This window comes from Protobothrops mucrosquamatus, unplaced genomic scaffold, assembly GCF_001527695.2.
Source record: "Protobothrops mucrosquamatus isolate PMUCROS unplaced genomic scaffold, P.Mucros_1.0 scaffold_75, whole genome shotgun sequence".
Classification (NCBI taxonomy): domain Eukaryota; kingdom Metazoa; phylum Chordata; class Lepidosauria; order Squamata; family Viperidae; genus Protobothrops; species Protobothrops mucrosquamatus.
The window spans coordinates 236,631-255,711 of NW_015386151.1; the positions used below are offsets into that span (position 1 = coordinate 236,631).

Here is a 19,081-nt window from a genome sequence, read left to right on the forward strand (position 1 = left end):
AGAAAAAAACAGTTTTAAATGATTTCATTCCATTAGTTTATCTGGCAGAAAATAAACAACTATAGTTCAATGAATCTAATGTTGGGCTTAAGAGATCTTGGTTCATATAATGACAAGAAAAGAATCATAGTAAGACACAATTGCCATGAATATTTTTGACATTTAGCTTGCATTTCTAAGATAAGATCATTCTCTCCATCTCCTGGTTAGAACAAAAGTCTTTATCGTATGCAACATAAAAAGGATTCTAGAAAGAAATGGCAAAATGCTGCCCACACTATGTAAAAATGTTATTTTCCAAAACACTCTTGTCTTTTACTTTTTTTTTTTTTTAACAATCCAGAGTATGCTCCTTTAGGTGCACCCAAGGGACTTTTCTATTTGGGTGTTTTTCTTAAATAGCAGTTTCTCATGTGATATTCTAACTGCTTCATGAACTCCTCCAGGTTTCATAAACTCCTCCAGGTTTCAAAATGTCCTTAAACTAACATATTAGAGGGCATTATGGATTGTGACCATAATATTTCACTTCTATATTCATAGTTAGCCAGATCAACAATTCAGTCTAACTACAATAAATTATTGTACACTTTATTGAAAGTATGGAATTCAAATAATATATGACATTACCAACTACACGGATTCTTTAGTATTGTTTTGAAGGAGCTCATGTGAGACTATTAATGTAAAATCTTTTAATTCACATATGCATATATATATATTTTCCATTCTTCTTAATTGAGATTTTTTCCATTTTACTTACTGAGGTTGTTCCAGTAAACTTAGTTTTATCTAGCATAAAGGATCTGTTTAATTTTTTTAACTGTTGCTTGTTTGTGTACTTACAAGTACATAATACATTTACTATTACCACTACTGTTGCATTACATCATAATCTAGGGGTTAGAACAATAAAATAAATTACTACTACAACTACTACAGAGCAAGTTTGATGTAGTGGTTAAGACACCAGGCTAGAGACTGGAGACTGAATTCTAGTCTTGGCCTACTCACAAATCCAGCTGGGTGACCTTTGGTCAGTCACTTTTTCTCAGCCCATGTAAGGAGGCAATGGCAAACCACTCCTAAAAAATCTTCTCAAGAAAACTGCAGGGATTTGTCAAAGCAGTCTCAAAGAATAGGACACAATTGAATGGGGGGAAAAAAGAACTGCTGTAGTATATATAGTATGTGTGTGACTGTCACTTTATTTTGGATGCTTTAATTTTAACTGATAGTACCTGGAGAGAGATACGGGCACAGAAAAGAGTAGTAAAATAGCTTTTAAAAATAAATATATATTTTACCATTCCAGAGATTTTGGAATCAGTGGGAGGATTAAAACAAATATGCCCTCACTTCAACAATGTTGCCATCTAGTCATTTAGGAAGACAAAGCCCAAGTCAAACAAACAGATGATTCCCTTTCAAGCTAAATCAGAAGAAGGTTAGAAACTGTCCCATCCCATCTGTGGGGGCAGCTTTTATTTCCTTCTTTAGAAATTATATTGGTTAAATTTCATTTAATGCGTAGAACTATTCTGATTCAGCCTTACCAACTAATTGGCAATTTCAGAGAGATGGTGATGCTCAGTTTGCTAAACTAAAATTACTGCAATGTTAAGTCACGATGGCTGAAGCAATATAGCCATTTTTAAAAAATTATTCCTGAGAGCGTGTGCATTTTAGTCATTTCAGTCAGAGAAAATGAATTGCTATTTGGATTTTATAGAAGTAGCCCGTTAAATTAAAATTAGCAGATTTATTTTTTAAAAAACAGGATTATGTCTTTTCCTGTTGTAAGGATTATTAAAAATTTGGTTACTTTCCCTCCCTCCCAAATGTTAAGAGTCTCTTGGTCTTTTAGCTGCACGTAGTAACTGCCTTATAATCCACAATGGAGAAGACAGTAACTGCATGGTAGTCTGACTTGTGGCCAAATATTATGAAGAAAACATAGAATCTTCATATTATCTTTTATGGCATGTTTATTAAATAACCAAGCCATATAATTTGTAATGATAATTAAAGTCAGTTAAATGTCAACTCTTCTTTTTCTATCATGTGGAAGGTTTTCCAACATATATGGAATGTACTTTGTGAACATAATAACTTCTGGGCTTGTATTCCTGGAGAATGGCTGAATCCAAGCAAGTCCATACATTAAAATTAACACACACTACATGCACTTGGTAATTAACCTGTTACCACAAGAAATGGAAAATACAATCCCATCTTGTGAGGTATGGCTCATGCCTTTCTCCCAAATAGTTACCTCAGGCACAGCTGGTGATGTTACTTTTACAAATTCATTGGATTCAAGAATAGATTCTTCTGCTAATACTTTAGATTGCTGTTGTTCATATTGTGCTGAAAAAGAACCATAACCTGTTTAATACAAATGGTTATTTATTTGATAATTTTTAAATTGGTTCCTCCACTATTTCAGAATATTTTTAAATGTGTTATTTAATACAGAATACCTTTATCAATAACTCAACTACTGATTTATTTGATACTCCAAGAGATATGTTGGATGGCTGGATGTTTGTGTATGTGTATAGATGATATACAAAATGTTCACTATCTCTGTACACAACTCAGGATCAATATTGAAATATTTGAAAGGGAAACTGCAAAATATGATGAAAATGAATCGCCTTGGCTCCTGGCTGTGAACTTATTATAGGTTTTCAGATATATATATAGCATCCTTCTGTTGGGAAACTTTCCATAGGAGACAATTGAAAAAACTGATGTTTATGACTGTCACTTACTACAAATTTATAAATGTATATTTCATAGGTGGACTTTTGCATAGGGTGCCCTCTGCTGTGGAAATTAATTCTAACATCAGTGGGCACAATTCTCAATGATACAAGGCCTCTGGCAAGGGAAGACATGGGCAGACTGAAGATTGTAGAGAGACAGACTGCTGTCTGCACGTGTGATCAACTTGCTTGCTCACATTTGGTTAAAAATAAAATGTTCTAATATTGTAGAGATTAAGAAGCTAGTTTTTGTGGTCGGAGACAGTTGCTGTCCTGTTTTCTGCATATCTTTGTGCTCCTTCCCGTGATGAAGAAAGACAATAAATTATGCAATCAATGAAAGTACATATTAAATTGCTTAAATTAAATTTATCATATAAAATATTTATATAATTAAACTATTGATTTAATTAACATAAATGAGAAGAATAAAAATATGGTTGCTTTGGTTTTAGATAGCAAATACACCTCAAAGCTAAGTGTAGTTTTCAGAGTATCATACAGGGCCACAGAGTCAAATTATTTTCTGTTATGGAAGGGGGAAAAAGACGAAGCTCTCCACTGAAGGTGCTTGAGATCTTTGATTCTTTTTTAAACAAGCAGATTATATATGCTGTCTCCAGGTTTTAGACAAAATCAATACTCATAGGGGTACATGCTTTCCATGAGCAGTTTCAATTAGAAGGAACACAGAATGAACCCTCAGCTAGAAGGAATAAATCAAGGTGGTGTTATCTAGTTCACTGTAGTGTATTCCTTTTTCTTGGTCAATATATTTTACTTTCAGATTATTGATACATTTAGTTCTACTTTAGTTTTGATATGTAACATGTATTGCAATGCATTAAGTCATAGAATAGCAGATTTCAGATACTTGATTTAAGCCCCCACAGGTATCACATACTAGGCAAAATCATTATACATACTTTCTCCAACCACATAACTGGCTGGAAAATAGCCTTGCTGTCCATTCGCCAGACTGCCAAACCACCAGTTATCATTATCTTTGTACAACACTTGGATAATGTCATTGCAGTGGATGGTTAACTCATCTGATCGATGTGCTGTGTAGTCATAAAGAGCCACTACCTAAAAGAGAGATAACACCACCACAGCTTTATCACAACTCTACCACAGAAACAAAAGGGCAACATTCATTTCCTCTAATAGAGAAGTTGTTGCAACTCAAGTGAGACTTGGGCAAAAACTCAGTCTGTCTCAGGTTTTAGGGCTGGTGGGAACGCAGCAGGAGAAGCCAGATAAAGGGGTTGTGGGATTCTAGAAAGAGTTAAGAACATTAAAGGCAGTAAGATTAGCTTTCATGAAAAGGAAAAAAAAACCTCTCTGAAACTGCAGCAGCTGTTAGTTTTATAAGCAAATAAAGTTTGATAGATTTTTTTTTGTTTCTTAGAATTGTTAACAGCCCTTTCAGAACCTGCTTTATTTGTGAGCTGGCTGTTATGGAAGTACACAATGAAAGAAGATACTGGCAAGAAAATCCCATGAAATTCATGAACTGCTAAGCTGTAATGAATTTCTGCATCGATTCATTTTGAATGTGCCTTTACAGCAGATCATTTTCTGTACAATGGATCTTTTTATTCCACACTATTGGCCTTCCAATACTCTACTATTTTAGGGGATCTATTCTGCACTGTGTAGACTACTATCCCCCTCTTATGCATATCCACTGCAGAACCTACCTGTCATTTTCCCCTGACAATAATTTATCACTCCCTTCCCTTTTTTTAAAATAGATAAATTATTAAAAGAATTATGGTGAAATACTGCTTCATCACACTCAAGTGAACAGAGTTCCTTCACAGAAGATATGCTTAGGATGGAAACATTATGTATGGCTTACTTGTCTTCTAAAAAAAATTGAAAGAGCACGTAAAGTTTCCTGAACTGCACTTTGGGTCCTTTCTGCTCTTTCATGCCCGGTATTGATTTTTGGTGCTGCCCACTGGCTTGTGGCCGAAGAAAAGTAGTCACACAGTGAGTGGGGAAATGAAAGCACACTATCCAAAATATTGGATTCTCATTCAGCCAAGCTATCATTTATTTAATAAAAGTTTACTGCATGACTACAAATGGCTGGATTTGCCCTAAGGAAAACTATGGTTTATAATTTTATATTCTGAATGTATAAACTGTCTGTTGTTATATGGAGTTGTTTTTTTTAAAAAAATGGATTGTGTGCTTATGCTGTATGCTGCCCAATAAGCCACCTAGAGTTGCACTTATAAATCTTAAAAATAAATAAACAAGTAAGGCAAAGTATACACAATAAACCAAAACTAAGCAAACCATATTAGCATTCAGAGTGGTATATGAAGTATTCTCACAATATTCTTCAGTTATAGCTTGCATGATAAAATGAAATTAATGATGGAGTGGCTGACCATGTGATGTTTACTAATACTTTCAAAGGACAGGCCCCAGTAATTCAGGAAATTACCTTAAACCAGGAAGACTAATTCTTCTTTTGCAATTATCTTATCTTATCTTATCTTATCTTTATTATATTATTTGTATTATATTAATTATATTATATTATTATGTTATATATTATATGCCACCCATTTCACCAAAGGTGACTCTAGATGGCTTACTTTTCTATCAAATTCATGAGCAGGGAATTCTTCAACATTCTGATTAATCCTCAACCTTCTAATAAGAAAGACCAGGGACTCAGTGTTCATTCTACATTTAGGCTAAATGACCAGAACGTGAACTATTTTTAAAATACATTCAATATCTAAGATGTTATGAATTATTGGTAAAAAGAACAATGAACAATTGATCCTAATTAACTTTAAATGGATAAATCATTGGTGCTCTGTGAGCTTATTGGTTTGCTTGCATCTAGATGCTCCATTACCAGACATTACCATTGATGAAGATGTTACCTAGGTGGGTAATTAAACATCTGCAAGCAAACCACCAAACTCAGAGAGCACCAAGGACTCCACAGTTCAACTCTGAGCATCATATATTCTCTTCTATTGTAAGTGTAAATAATTCAGAAAAATTAGATTTTAACAAAATAAGTATTAAATGATGATTTCTAATGTAATATCATATATAATTTACTTACAGAGCATACTTGTTACTTTAGAAATTGATTATAATTACTTAAAGCAATTGCAAATATTGTATACTGTATATATTCATGAATGTTTGCATCTCTTAGTGCCTTCAGGTATCTTAGCTCAATTTAAACAAGCACTAATTAAAGTTTTGATTTTTTTTTAAAAAAAGGTAGCCACAATCTTAAACTAATGTGTATGGTTTTCTTTATTAAGCCACTCCCAGCAAGTCACATCTGTCTGAGAAGCAACTAAAATAAACAAGCAATCCCCTATTCTATAAAACTCACTGTAAGATCGCCGTGGGTCAGCTTGTACATAAATCATCAGAGTTATCCCTTATGCAGAGATATGCAGAGTTACCACATCTCTGCAAACTTGGATTCATTTAAAGATTAAGTGCTCAGAAAATCTAACGAAGTGCTTGCAACAAAAATGAGTAGCTATTCCAACAAATATTCAGTCTCCACCCATCAGGGCTTACAAGACATTTCCATAATGATTAGACACTTATTCTCAATTATTTATATAAAATAAGAGCATCAGCCTTTTGAAAAAAAAATACTATGAACTCCTTTTATGAAATGCTGAGTAACACAACATTTCCCATTATTTCTAATGGATAAATGTGAAAGATTTTTGCTCCCTTCAAGAACAAGTTTTCTTTCATTTAAGAATGGATATTTTGGGTATCAGTCAATACAATCAATTTGGAAATGTGGATCACTATTTTTATAGCACAATTATACAACTTAGTATAATCTGATAAATCTTCTTTTAAAATGGTAAAAACTATTTGGTGACATAACAACCAACATTAGTACACTTCCATAAATGTTCACTACAAGCTACAGGATGTGTTTGCTAAAGTTTTTAAAAAGTGACATTTGCTTCTTTGTGTTGACAAAATAATCAATGATACAATGGCCTAAAATATGTAAAGAAATACATCATCTTGGTTTGGATTAATCTGGGCCAATATATGTCTAAAAGCAATTTAGGATAATTAATTACAGTGTATAAGCTTAATAATTGAAAAATCAATATATTGTACAATGTGATAAAGTGAAAAAGCACTTACTGTTTCCTGGACGGAGATTGAATTAGCATCTCCTCTGGCATATGATGAAGCTGTAAAATTAGTGTTCTATAAAAAAGTATTTAATATTGACAAATTACTAAAACATAATATTTTAATTTAGATAATATCTGTATTCAACCTATGCATGTAAATGGGGTCAAGAGTATTAACAGCATCCTACTTACAGTTTCCCCGCCTTGTCACTAATTTTCACCAAATAAATTAATGATCACAATCTATAAAGCCTTTCATGGCACAAGACCCCGTTATTTAAGGAACCATCTTTTTGCTGTAAGATTTGACAGAATCGGCATGCTTCAGATTCCATCTATCAAGGAATGCCATCTGATGGAACCAGGAGATGTGCTCCCTCTGACATGGCATCTTCCCGGTGGTATCGTTTCCCCCCAGAAACCAGAATAGCCCTGATCCTGCCCTCTTTTAGATGAGTCTCACAGAACCAGTTCATCCTCCAGACATTAGGCTAGAATACCATATGCTTGTTTTGTTGATTTAGTGTTTCTTGTTTCCCTGTTCAGCTATTTATTCTCCTTTTTTATTGTTTTGACTGTTGTTTGAAAAGCATTTTTTTGTGTTTTTAGCCTGTGTGCCTCCTAGAGCGGATGGCCTATAAATATGGCAAATAAACACCCTCAGCTAGGTTCTTGTATTGGAAACAATAGGAAAAAGTTACACAATGTCTGCTCCACAATTACTCCTTCATTTCTAAACAAAAACTGGTTTTGGGTGTAAACACACAGATTTGTCACAAATACATCTACAGTAGCCCTAGACCACAGAACCATCTGATTTACCACATTATCATCTCAAAACCGCCATGACAAGAAAAGTTAGAGCCTCTTCTTTGCACTTTCCACAATACAAATATTTGTAGAAAAGCAACATTGCAGAGGCAGTGAATTTTACCCAAAGGGAAGGAGTGACTCTTGTTATTTTGGGATGAGTCAATGTGATGATTATTACTGCTATTCTCATTATAATTCTTTCAAAAAGATGATAGTTATGAGCTCTCAAAAAAGTTCCATCAAATAACCATGAGCTGAGGTAAGCTTTAGGAAATAACAGATTTAAAGCTTCAGCATGCCCTGGGATATTTTGAATGCACCCAGATGTTGTGTTAAAGGGTTATTAAAATGTGGCTCCAAAGGGCTTCCTCTTAAAGGAATATGTGCTTTTCTGCCCAACAATGTATTCAGAAAGAAGTGTGGACACAATTGTAATGGATTAAAATCTGCCTCAAATCACAGACATAATGTTGCATTGGAGGATATAAAAGACATGTACAGATTTGCATGCCATTGTGAATATGGGCCATTTTATCTTGAGCTATTTTGATCAGAATTCCCTTCATCTTGGATCTCATGTGAAGCTTTGCTTCACACATTTAACCTTTCATACATTTGTACAGGGATGGGCAACCTGAAGCCCTCTGGATTTCAATGCTCATAAGCCCCATCCACTATCACTAATGGCAAGGGATCTGTACTCCATAGGATAGGAAATGAACAAATAGTTATAACATCTATATATTTTTAAAGTTACCTTTGTTAGAATTGGGTGAAAACTATAATCCAATTTGAATGGATGCAGCAGGCTGGTGCATGCCATTTTCACATTTTGTGGTTTTATGCAAGGGAAGTCCTTAACATCGGAGCTTGCAGAAATAAATAAATAAACATCTTTCTTGTGGCTTTTGGGAGAAATTTGTATGAAAATGTCACACACTGCAAAAATAGCCTCTAAGTAATTTGCAACATTTGGGGAGAGTGTAGGAAATAGGAAATTATTCTGAACAATAAGCGGTTTAGTAGAAGATATTCAGATTCAAATCAACATTTCCTTCAGTTGGGAATTACCAGAATTCAAGTCCAACACATCTGGAAGATTTATTTTGGGGGGAAATATTGGGTAAACACTTAAATGTAAACAAAAAACAACAAAAAGATATTTCAGCATTACATTGTTCTCACTGAGACGCTAACATGTATGTTACTAACAATGCCGCACAAAAGTTTCCATTGTAATGGATATCATGATAGGTAATTGATATTTTTCCTTCCCAATCTTTACATCAGCCAACTGTTAAAGCAAGTTATGGTACGTTGTACAAACGTATGGAATAAACTCCATTAAAGCAAAATAGGTTTCTTTTGCAAATTCCTTATTGGTAATTTTTCTTATACACATGCTGGTATTTTGCTGTTTTACCCCAAACTGTTATAAGTGGTGCTTGCTTCTTATATTACAGTACTGTATACAGAGTTTTGTATCATTTTGATGCATTCTGTGGTAAACATTCTGACAGGAAAAATATTTTATAGACACGGATGGAGTTGAATATAATTAATCTGCACATACGCTTAGTCTTTGGCTTATGATCGGTTTAACACTGATATAAAAATATGACAGCCTCAAAAAAAGGCAACGCACGACCCATCCTCAAAGTTATGACTATCACACCTCCCCCACAGTCATGTAATCACAATTTGGGTGCTTGGCAAATGCCTTGCATTTACCCTGGTTGCAGTCTTGCAGGCATGTGATTGCAATTTGTGACTTTCCAGCCAATTTCCGAGAAGGCAAGTCAGTTAGGGAAGCCAGATCTGTTTAACAACTGTAGCGATTTGTTTAAAAACCACAGTGAAAATGGTCATAAAATTGGGTCTGGTCACGTGATAACTTGATTTATGACTGCACCAACTTACAACAGACATTCCGGCCCCAATTGTGGTGGTAAGTTGAGAACTACCAGGATCTTGCCAAGTTCAATCTCGCTCGGTTTTTGAGTAAGAAATTCTCTTAATTTCGGAAGGGGCAAAAGATATGGAAACCCATTCTGATAATTGCTTTGCCTTGCTATTACCCCTAACTCGAATGAGAAAAGTTTCACCACTAATGGGCAAGCCCATAAAACTGTGCGTATCAGTACACGTACAGTGCAATGAGAAGGTAATTATGTGGCAATTTTTAGGGAGAAAGTTCAAGGTAAGATATTCAATTTACTTCAGTATATATATAAAAATCAAATACTACACAATCAGTACTCCCATCCTTTCTTTCTTTTCCTTTATTATCCTGACTAGGAGTTTAAAATACAAAAATGGCAATATTGTACATTTTGAACTTATTGTAAAATAAGTTTGTTTTTTTTCTGGTTTGGAGATGGCAAAAAGTGTGCCTGAAGGTCCAGATGGAGCTAGCTGTAATTGCTGATGTTAAATTGTTCCTTCTCCTTTCTTGAGGGCATTTACTGAACACAACATTATTGGGGCAGGGAAGGGCTGAACTCAGTCTGAGATAGTAATGTGTAATTCCACCTATGTTTATTATTGAATGTGTTTGCACAACATACCTTATGCAGTCTGATGTGAACTATATGTAAATAACTCACCTGGTGATCTTAGCTTGGTCTAAAGGAACTCAGAGCTGCCCAATTATTGGGACTAGTCATTATTGACCACTCCAATTCTCTTTGCTTCAAGAGTATAAAATAGCATCAGTTAATATATCTAAAAGTGCTTAAATTTAGCTGAGGCATTACCCCTTAGGATATAATCCTGACCAAAAAAAAAAGGCTTAAGTTATCTATGTCTGCAGCTTCTCTGTTGCACAGCAACCAAACTGTTTGGAGCAGGGGTCTTCAAACTTGGCGCCTTTACGACTTGTGGACTTCAACTCCCAGAATTCCTCAGCCAGACCCCTGGTTTGGAGTAACAGCTACACTGTGGATAAACCAGCAAACCAGTTTGCCATGCCATCTGATCCCAAAGTGATAGATAAGAGGGTAACCATGATTAGTTCTCAACATGGCTTAGCTTGTCATATGAATATACTCATTATCACCTCTGGAGTTAATGAAATAACTTGACATGAGAGTCAGCTGAATTGATTAAGGTTATATTTCATGCTGAACAGCACAGTGGAAAAAAGATCCAGGTTATGAGAAAAAGAGATTTGATACAAAATACTGTGGAATGTGGCATTTCCTAAATAGTATTCTGCTCAGAATACTCCTGCTTGTAAAGTTTGAAAAAAATGAAAACCAGTTTGGTCTAGTGGTTAAGGTAGGGGTTTTCAAACTTGGCCCTTTTATGACTTGTGGACTTCAACTCCCAGAATTCCTTCTTAATATTCTGAGCCAGTATGGGAAGCATAAAGGACGAAGGCTCTTTATGGAATCAGAAGCCTTACCAATATTATAGATTTATACTGAATCAGCCCAATTTGGAACAGAATGGAGAAAAAGTGATAGTAATTCAAATGCAAGAAGTAACAAAATTCTGGTCTTATTATATAATATGAATCATTAAATTATTATAAGGGGTACTGCTGCTGCTTTCCTGAGTTTTTAGATAACTGTGATCCTTATTTGATTACAGTCTTTCAAAGATTTAATGAGCATGGGAATCTATAATCTGCCTAGAGGAAAAGCTGTGCCAGACTGTACTTTATTGAAATCTGTAATGTACAAACATACGTACATGAAATGCAAACACAGCTGCTGTAACAAAACCTATAGGAATTTCATTTTTAAAAAAGATGAATTGAAAAGCAGATTAAATAATTCAACAGCTAAAATTAGTCAGGCTGTACAATTATTTCAATCCGTTTTTCTTTAATCAGAAAACATCCTTTTGACTTTAAAAGATGTTAATTTGCATACTATTAGAAGAAAAATCAGACCACTTCAATTAAAAAGAAAAAAGTAATAAACAGCATAATGGATTTCTGCACTGATGTATCCAGTGAGAACTGTTGCTGTACAATTTTGTGGACCACTGTAGCTCAATACAGAGCAATTTCACCCCAAAGAACCCCAGTTTATAAATCTAAACCGTGCTTTAATCCAGGATTCCAGAAAGCCAATTAAACATTGCATGTGTACATACTGATTTTCAGCTACAACCATTTATTTATACAAAGAATTATGTGAAGGGTAAAGTCAAGGATAAGCAGAGATATACAAGAAGATTAACTAACACATAGTATCTATGGTATTTCTGGTTTGCAAAGGAATATTACGGCAGCCAACATCCAGGGGAGACTTAATTATAAGGCTGCCCCACTTGAAAAGACAATTAAACATGCTTCATAAAGGGCTCTAAGTTGTAAATCAATTTAAATTATTTTATACCCAACTAGGGCTTTGATCCAACTGCTGCAACTGCCATCTTTCCTGTTTTCATACCCCCTCTACCCCCAAATGCCAAAAAGTTGGAATAGGGATGTTTATATAAAAATTCATGTTTTTATTTCCTTCCTGCTAGTTGGTTGTCATATTTTCTTTTACCATTTGTCACCTGGATCTCTTTTATTAAGCTCCCTTCTAGAGAAGTCAGGTTTAAACCACGGACAGATGCTTCTTTAAAAATTAATTTTTAAAAAGTTTTTCTTTTCCATTCCCCTTTTTATTTTTAATGCCCAAACCAAGGTAGTAATTTTAAATTACTAGCATGCTTACGTGTTATCATGTTTGTGACAATAATCTTGTCTTTTTTTATACCCACCTATCTATAGCTGAAAGACTGGCTAGTTGTAGTTTAGGAACAGCTACTATTAAAAACCTCCAATCAAGTCTGGAGGGACAGAGATTGTAAAACAGGAAATGGCAATATAAGAAAAACTGATGGATCAGAGAGACAGCTGTCAGACTTCTTCCAGTCAAACCTCTTCCCATGTGTTCTGTTTCTCGCGTTGGTAGGCATTGAACGAGGCAAAGTAACAAACTTCTTTATTCAGCTTCAACAGAACAGCAAACAAAATGGCTCCACCCCCTTTTATACCTTTTGCAAGGGACAGCGTCAGCCAATGAATGCAACATATTTTCCTGCTCCTGCGCATGCTCAGTAAGCCGGAGACACCCTGTCTGGCCCGGGCAGGCCACGTGGTCTGCCCGGGTCTCAGTGCAGCTTCCTACACCTGCTCTGTCAATCAGAGCCCAGGACATAACACCATGGTTATTTAAGATAGCTACAAGCGCTCAATCCATAAGAAATTAAAGCGTTTTTTGAAAGCTTGGATGAGCCCAGCCAATAGTATGTAATAGAAGATAATGAAGTTTTCCAGCATTTTCAAAGAACCTCCACATTTTCCTTGCTTTTCAGCTGAGAAAATCCAATCAAGGAAACCTAAAAATTTGAACATGACCCAATAACCCAGGGGTCTTCAAACTTGGCCCTTTTATGACTTGCGGACTTCAACTCCCAGAATTCCTCAGCCAGGCACGCTGGCTGAGGAATTCTGGGAGTTGAAGTCCGCAAGTCATAAAAGGGCCAAGTTTGAAGACCCCTGCAATAACATGTTGCAAATAAAAAATGAACGTTTCTCTCTCTTTTTGTCAGTCTTCTTATGGCTTCTTCAAACACTAACAACAACAAAAGCAATCCTGCTTAAGTTAATAAATTGGCAAAAATTAAATTTTCCTCTCATCTCAAACTGCAGTTAACATGTCAGTTTGAGCTCTTAAATTTTTTCTCTCTGACATATTCTCCGCAAGTCTGTATTTTGTTTTAGATGGAGAATTTGCCATCACGGTTTACCTAATTAAAATGAATTACAGGGAGAGAGAATATTGTATCGTTCATTCTTTGGTTTTGTTATTATGGAAAGCAGACAGCTTTTCTGGAGGGAAGTCTTTGTAATTGAAGGCAAGTGGAAGAAAGCTTTTGTTCAGTGGTAATCTTTGAAGATTATTTTTGTAAAGTTTAATATATATTTTTTCTGCAGAAAGGAGGTAAAATACTACTTCTTACCGAGTGTAGTCCGGCTGATGGTGTTTGGCTGAAAGCATTTCCTATTGGGATGAAGCTGCCTGTAAAAAGATAAAACTGTGAATCTTTTGCTTGTTATCCCATTAAATCAATGCTTTTATTTAAAAAAAAAAAACACTTGAGGGTAAGCCATTACACAAAATCTTAAATAAAAACCATCTGCTTTTACTCCCAGCTCTACCTACTTCAGTCAGGAACAGTTGGAGAGTTTATCTAATGGACCTGACACAAGGTTAGCTAATCCGGTATTACCCTTCAAATGATTTGGGGAAATGGCACAAGAAAATCTCCACGTAGTATTACTTAAAAATATCACTACTTTTCCTGGCTGCTGAATTCATCAGTCACCGTTTTTTGTTTGGTCTAGTAGGAATTTATTCTACATCCCCATTTCAAGATTGCACCGAAGCACTTGTTTTATCTTAAAGAACAGGTATAAGCAGTTCAATATATTCCCTTTGATCATACGACATCCTGCCTCCATTCGTCTTGCTCTTTAATTCCAGCCACGTAGTGTACATTGCTCATTTTATAGCCTTTTGCATTTATTATTCTAGTGGCTATTCAGCTAGCAAACCTTTTCAATAAGGCAGGCTTTTTTTTTTGCAACTGGCAAGTATACATCTCTAAGGAAGGAGGCCCATTTAAAGAAGCATTTTTTTAAAATGAAGAATCTGTTGTCCCAAAATAATTTCCAAAGGTCACTTTGTGAGACCCTGAGAAACTATTGTGTAGTGATTCGTGTTGACACAGGACTGTCAGAGAACCAGATTCAGTGCCCTGAGGAGAATAGATAGGTTAATCTCAGTAGTGGAGATAATAATGGGACCAAAAAATTTAAAATTACACATATGGTCAGGAGCAACATCCCCCAATCTGGTGTCCTCCACATTGCTTATTTGCAATCATGAATGTGCCTCACACGATTCTAACAAGCCAATCGTGTGTCTCAAAAGTGCTTTTTCCAAAAGGCAACTGGACTTTCTTGGTTTTTTTTTTCTTCATTTGAAAAGGTTTCGCTGCTCATCCCTAGAAGCGTCTTCAGTTCTCTGAAGAAGCTTCTTGGATGACAAGAGAAACATTTTCAAAGGAAAAAAACCCAAGAAAGTCCAGTTGCCTTTTGGAAAAAGCACCTTTGAGGTAAACATTACCTGGATGACTGAGAATCTCCATAGTCATAGACATTCAATAAAATATTGAAATTCACTATTCGACTTTCTTCCCCAAAGCCCGCTCAAAAGAATACTATTTTGACAGTCTTCCTATATATCAGCAGGGAGGGGTCTTTGGGAAAGTGTCATTCTCTAGGCCAAGGCTTTTCAACCAGTGGTACGGGTACCACCTGTGGTACATTGGCACCTGGCAGGTGGTACGCGACCATCTTAGAAAAGTTGTAGCGGGGGAAAGGAATGAGCTGAACCAGTGGCAGCACTGCACAAGCCTGAGCGAGAGATGGCTGGAGCTGCAGGGCTATCAGGGCTCAGCGGAAGCGCCAGGATCAGTGCCACTTTTCAGCTGATCGGCACTTCTTCGGGGCTGTCAGGGCTCAGTGGAAGCGCCAGGATCAGCGCCAACTTCCAGCTGGAGCTCGGCACTGATCCTGGTGCTTCTGCTGAGCCCTGAAGAAGCACCAATCAGCTGGAAAACAGCACTGATCCTGGCACTTCTGCTGAGCCCAGAAGAAGTGTCGATCAGCTGGAATGTTGCAGCATCTCCAGGGTCTTGTGATTTACATTCAGATGCTTGGCAACAGATTCATATTTATGATGGTCACAGTATCCCAGGGTCATGTGAAGTGACCAAAACCTGCTGCAACCACACAGCAGATGGGGGGGAATAAAACCGAACACCCTCCCACCCACCCCCGCTGCCAATCCTCAACAGAAATGCTCACAACAATGAAAACCTTGGACAGGCAGGTGGGCAGGCAGGTGTCTTGCTCGGCTGTGGCTTGGGGGGACTTTTTTCAGTGCCATTGTAACTTCGAACAGTCACTAAGCGAACTGTTGTAAGTCGAGGACTACCTGTACTTTATCACTTTTTTCCTTTTTTTTTTTTGGGTCATCAAGTTTTTGACACCTTGCTAGGCGACTGGTAGTACTCGGATATTGCCATATCCTAAAAGTGGTACAATGGGTGAAAAGGTTGAAAAGCCCTGCTCTAGGCATCCAGCTCTCTCTCTCAAGAAGTGAGAACTCACAAAGACTCCCTCGTGCAAGCAGATAGTTTAAAAGGTAGTGGAGATGCAAGCCATACTGTATAAGTTTTATGGGTAAAAACCAGCAACTTGAACTTGGCCTGGAATTTTGCTGGCAATTTGTTCAGATCCCACAGCAAAGGTTGCTTATCTGTTTACAGGTAAGAACCATCTTTCATGCTAGCTGCTACTTCTGGGTTATTTTTCAAGGATGTTTAAAGTACTGCAGTAGTTTAACAAGAGGGTAACAAAGGCATGAGCCACAGTCTCAAGGGCCTCTTGGTCCAGGAAAGGTCACAATCGCAGAATAGCAGAACTTGGATCATTACGTCTCTGACATTTTGCTTTAATTAAAAACTCTAAACAATCATTTCTTTAAACTGGGCCTTAGTGGTTAGTTCTAAAATAAAACCTAATAGCAACAGAAATAAGTTAATGTAAAGTCGTGGGACTTAAAAGTTCAGCACATTCAGATAGCATTTGGTTGGGAAAGATACAATAAGGCTAACAATTAAAATAATCAAATAACTAAACACTTTAATACTAATCAGTATCCAACAGATCAAAGAGAAAATGTAATAAACAGCGTTGCCTGAACATGAAGGCCAGGAGTTTTAATCTGTAACCAATGGAAAGTGCCGCTTGGGGCCTCATTCTAGATCAGACATGTCAAACACAAGGCCCGGGGGCCGGATGGGGCCTGTGAAGTGGTTTCATGTGGCCCGCAAAGCCATCCTGGAAACAGTGAGGGAATGGCCCCCTCTGCCTTGGCCCTGGCCCAGGCCAGCTGAGAGCCAATGTACAATATTGTGGTGGCCATCTATGCTGAAACGTATTCAGTCTTAGCTCCATAAGCCCCCCCCCCGCATGGCCTGAGGAACAGTGAAGCTCCTCCAGTGGACCATGCCTTGGCACTTGCCCTGGTCCCATCCCCTTCTGCCAGAGACCCTCAGATCTATCCCACTCCTGCCCAGGCCCCCACAGGCACCCTTGATGCAAACAATGTAGAGCTGGCCACACCCACCCAGTAGGCCACACCCACTCCATCCATGCCCACCCAGTAGGCCACACCCACCGTGGCCACACCCACACGGCCCCCCGATGCGGCCCTCAATGAAATTGAGTTTGACACCCCTGTTCTATCTAGATGAATACAACACCAGCCTGTTGTAATGGCTGTAGTCCAGAGTCAGGCCAGCTTTCAGGATATCATGCCCTTGTTCATGATGGTCTTTTCCTCAAGCACAATTCGCAGTTTTAGCAAGTAGGCAGCTCAGATGCAACTGAGTGTATATTACAATGGTGTGTTATTAAGTGGGTATTATGAAACAAAACATAAAATCCTGGTTTTAAAAATAGAAACTACTGATTTTAAAAAATCTGCAAACAAAGCAAGGCAAAACCTCAGATGAATTTATTTTAAAGTAGTTTCCCATTCATTCGAATCTACATTCAGGTAGCTCCAGATTCAGTAATTCAATATTTGCTAACATCTGTATGGGCCTCATTCAATTAAACGGTGTGGGTGATATCAGCTCATTAGTTACCTGGTTTCTCAACTGGTAGGAGTTTTTAGGTTGAAATTATTCAGGTGCACTGGCAGAAATCCATGGGAAAGCTTGCAAACTCTCCTGCATTTTGCTTACCGAAGCCAATGGTATTAGTCACACTCATAAGAAATTTCCTCACAAATATTTTAAGATATATATACTGGAAGATATATATGTAATTACATGGCATCACCTCAAAGAATTAACTTGCCCACAGACTTACCAATTCATCATGGGAGTAGCCTCAACATTAGTAAGGCAATATGTGTTCTAGATATTAGGTTTTCTATCATACATGTTGCTTGATGTAGTCTTCAAATAAGTGTGTATGATTTGATAACAATTATTTATACCGCACTGTGATATAGTAAAGCATGGCACAGGCTGTGTTTCTGGGCCTACAGCATGGTTCTTGTCAAGAATTTTACATTATTGTATCTGCTTATCTCAGGCCAATATTAAGCAGACTATTTCTCAATGAAAATATATAAATATGGGGAAAAGATTGGGAAAGACTAGATAATTATGTGGGACAGTGGAATGAAAACTTCAAACAGAAGCAAGACTATGGCTTCTTGAATTTAAAATTGCAGAAAGAATAAATAATATCAGAAAGATATATTCAGCATCTAATAGGAATGGGTAACTGTTTTATGGCCTTCTATTTTTTTCGGCCTCCTCGGGATGTTGGCCATAGTAGTGACATCTCATGAGAGAATGGAGCAGGAATCCTATTTACCAACACGCTTGAAAAAATTGAATTAGCAGAAGAATCTGGTCATTCCTTACCTGATCAGTGTATTAGGGAAGCTAAAACAGATATTTGGAAAACACCACAAACTCACCAACATGCTGAAACTGGAATGGGATAATTCGCCATGGCCATCTTGCTGTGGCCAACTCTCTGCGGGACAATTCCTTGTGGGATAGCTCAATGTGATAAATGTTATCCGCCATTATTTTCATTTTTTTCAATGGAAATAATGTCAAAAAACAGTGGTAGGTAACATTTTATCATGTTGAGTTATCCCACACAGAATTGTCTGTGGCAAGTTGTCCCGCAGCGAGTGGGCCACAGCGAGTTGTCCCGTGGCAAGTTGGCTGCGGCGAGATGACTGTGGCGAGTTGTCCTAGACCCCAATGAAACAGAGGCTTGTCCACACTAAAGATTCTACACCAAAACATAAGAAGAATAATGTAGTGTATGCACTACAGTGAGATAAGGTGTGTTTAGAGCTCTGCACTGGAGAAACCAAGCAGCCTGTACACAAGAGGAGAAGCAACGCCATAGGACCAGAATCAGCAGTATACTTTCACTTAAAAGAAAAAAGGACACTCTTTTGAGGACCATAATGTTCACCATTTTGGACAGGGAAGATAGATAGATGTTTTGGGAGAGGAGCCGAGGAATCCATTTATGCTAAAGTGAAAATTTTCACTCAATAGAGTTGCATGCCAACCTTTTTATGCTGCTCTTGCAGGAAACTCAAGACCACTTCACAGGTTCATTAGGAAGGTCACACTTAACAACCCAATTAAGAGAAGGATTTAGAGCAAGGATCCTTTAATGACTCTCTGCTTACTCACCTAACGAGCCTA

General features: G+C 37.1%; 1 protein-coding gene across 1 annotated transcript in view; it reads right to left on the reverse strand.

Annotated features, from left to right (window-relative positions):
* AHI1 (Abelson helper integration site 1) overlaps positions 1 to 19,081 on the reverse strand; it is a 95,888-nt gene that overhangs the window by 2,781 nt on the left and 74,026 nt on the right. Inside the window, exons 20-23 of the mRNA XM_015813839.1 lie at positions 13,718 to 13,776; positions 6,945 to 7,010; positions 3,698 to 3,860; positions 2,276 to 2,370 (exon numbers count right to left, since the gene is read on the reverse strand). Of these exons, the coding sequence (XP_015669325.1) occupies positions 2,276 to 2,370; positions 3,698 to 3,860; positions 6,945 to 7,010; positions 13,718 to 13,776 (383 nt within the window). The remainder of the gene's footprint in view (positions 1 to 2,275; positions 2,371 to 3,697; positions 3,861 to 6,944; positions 7,011 to 13,717; positions 13,777 to 19,081) is intronic.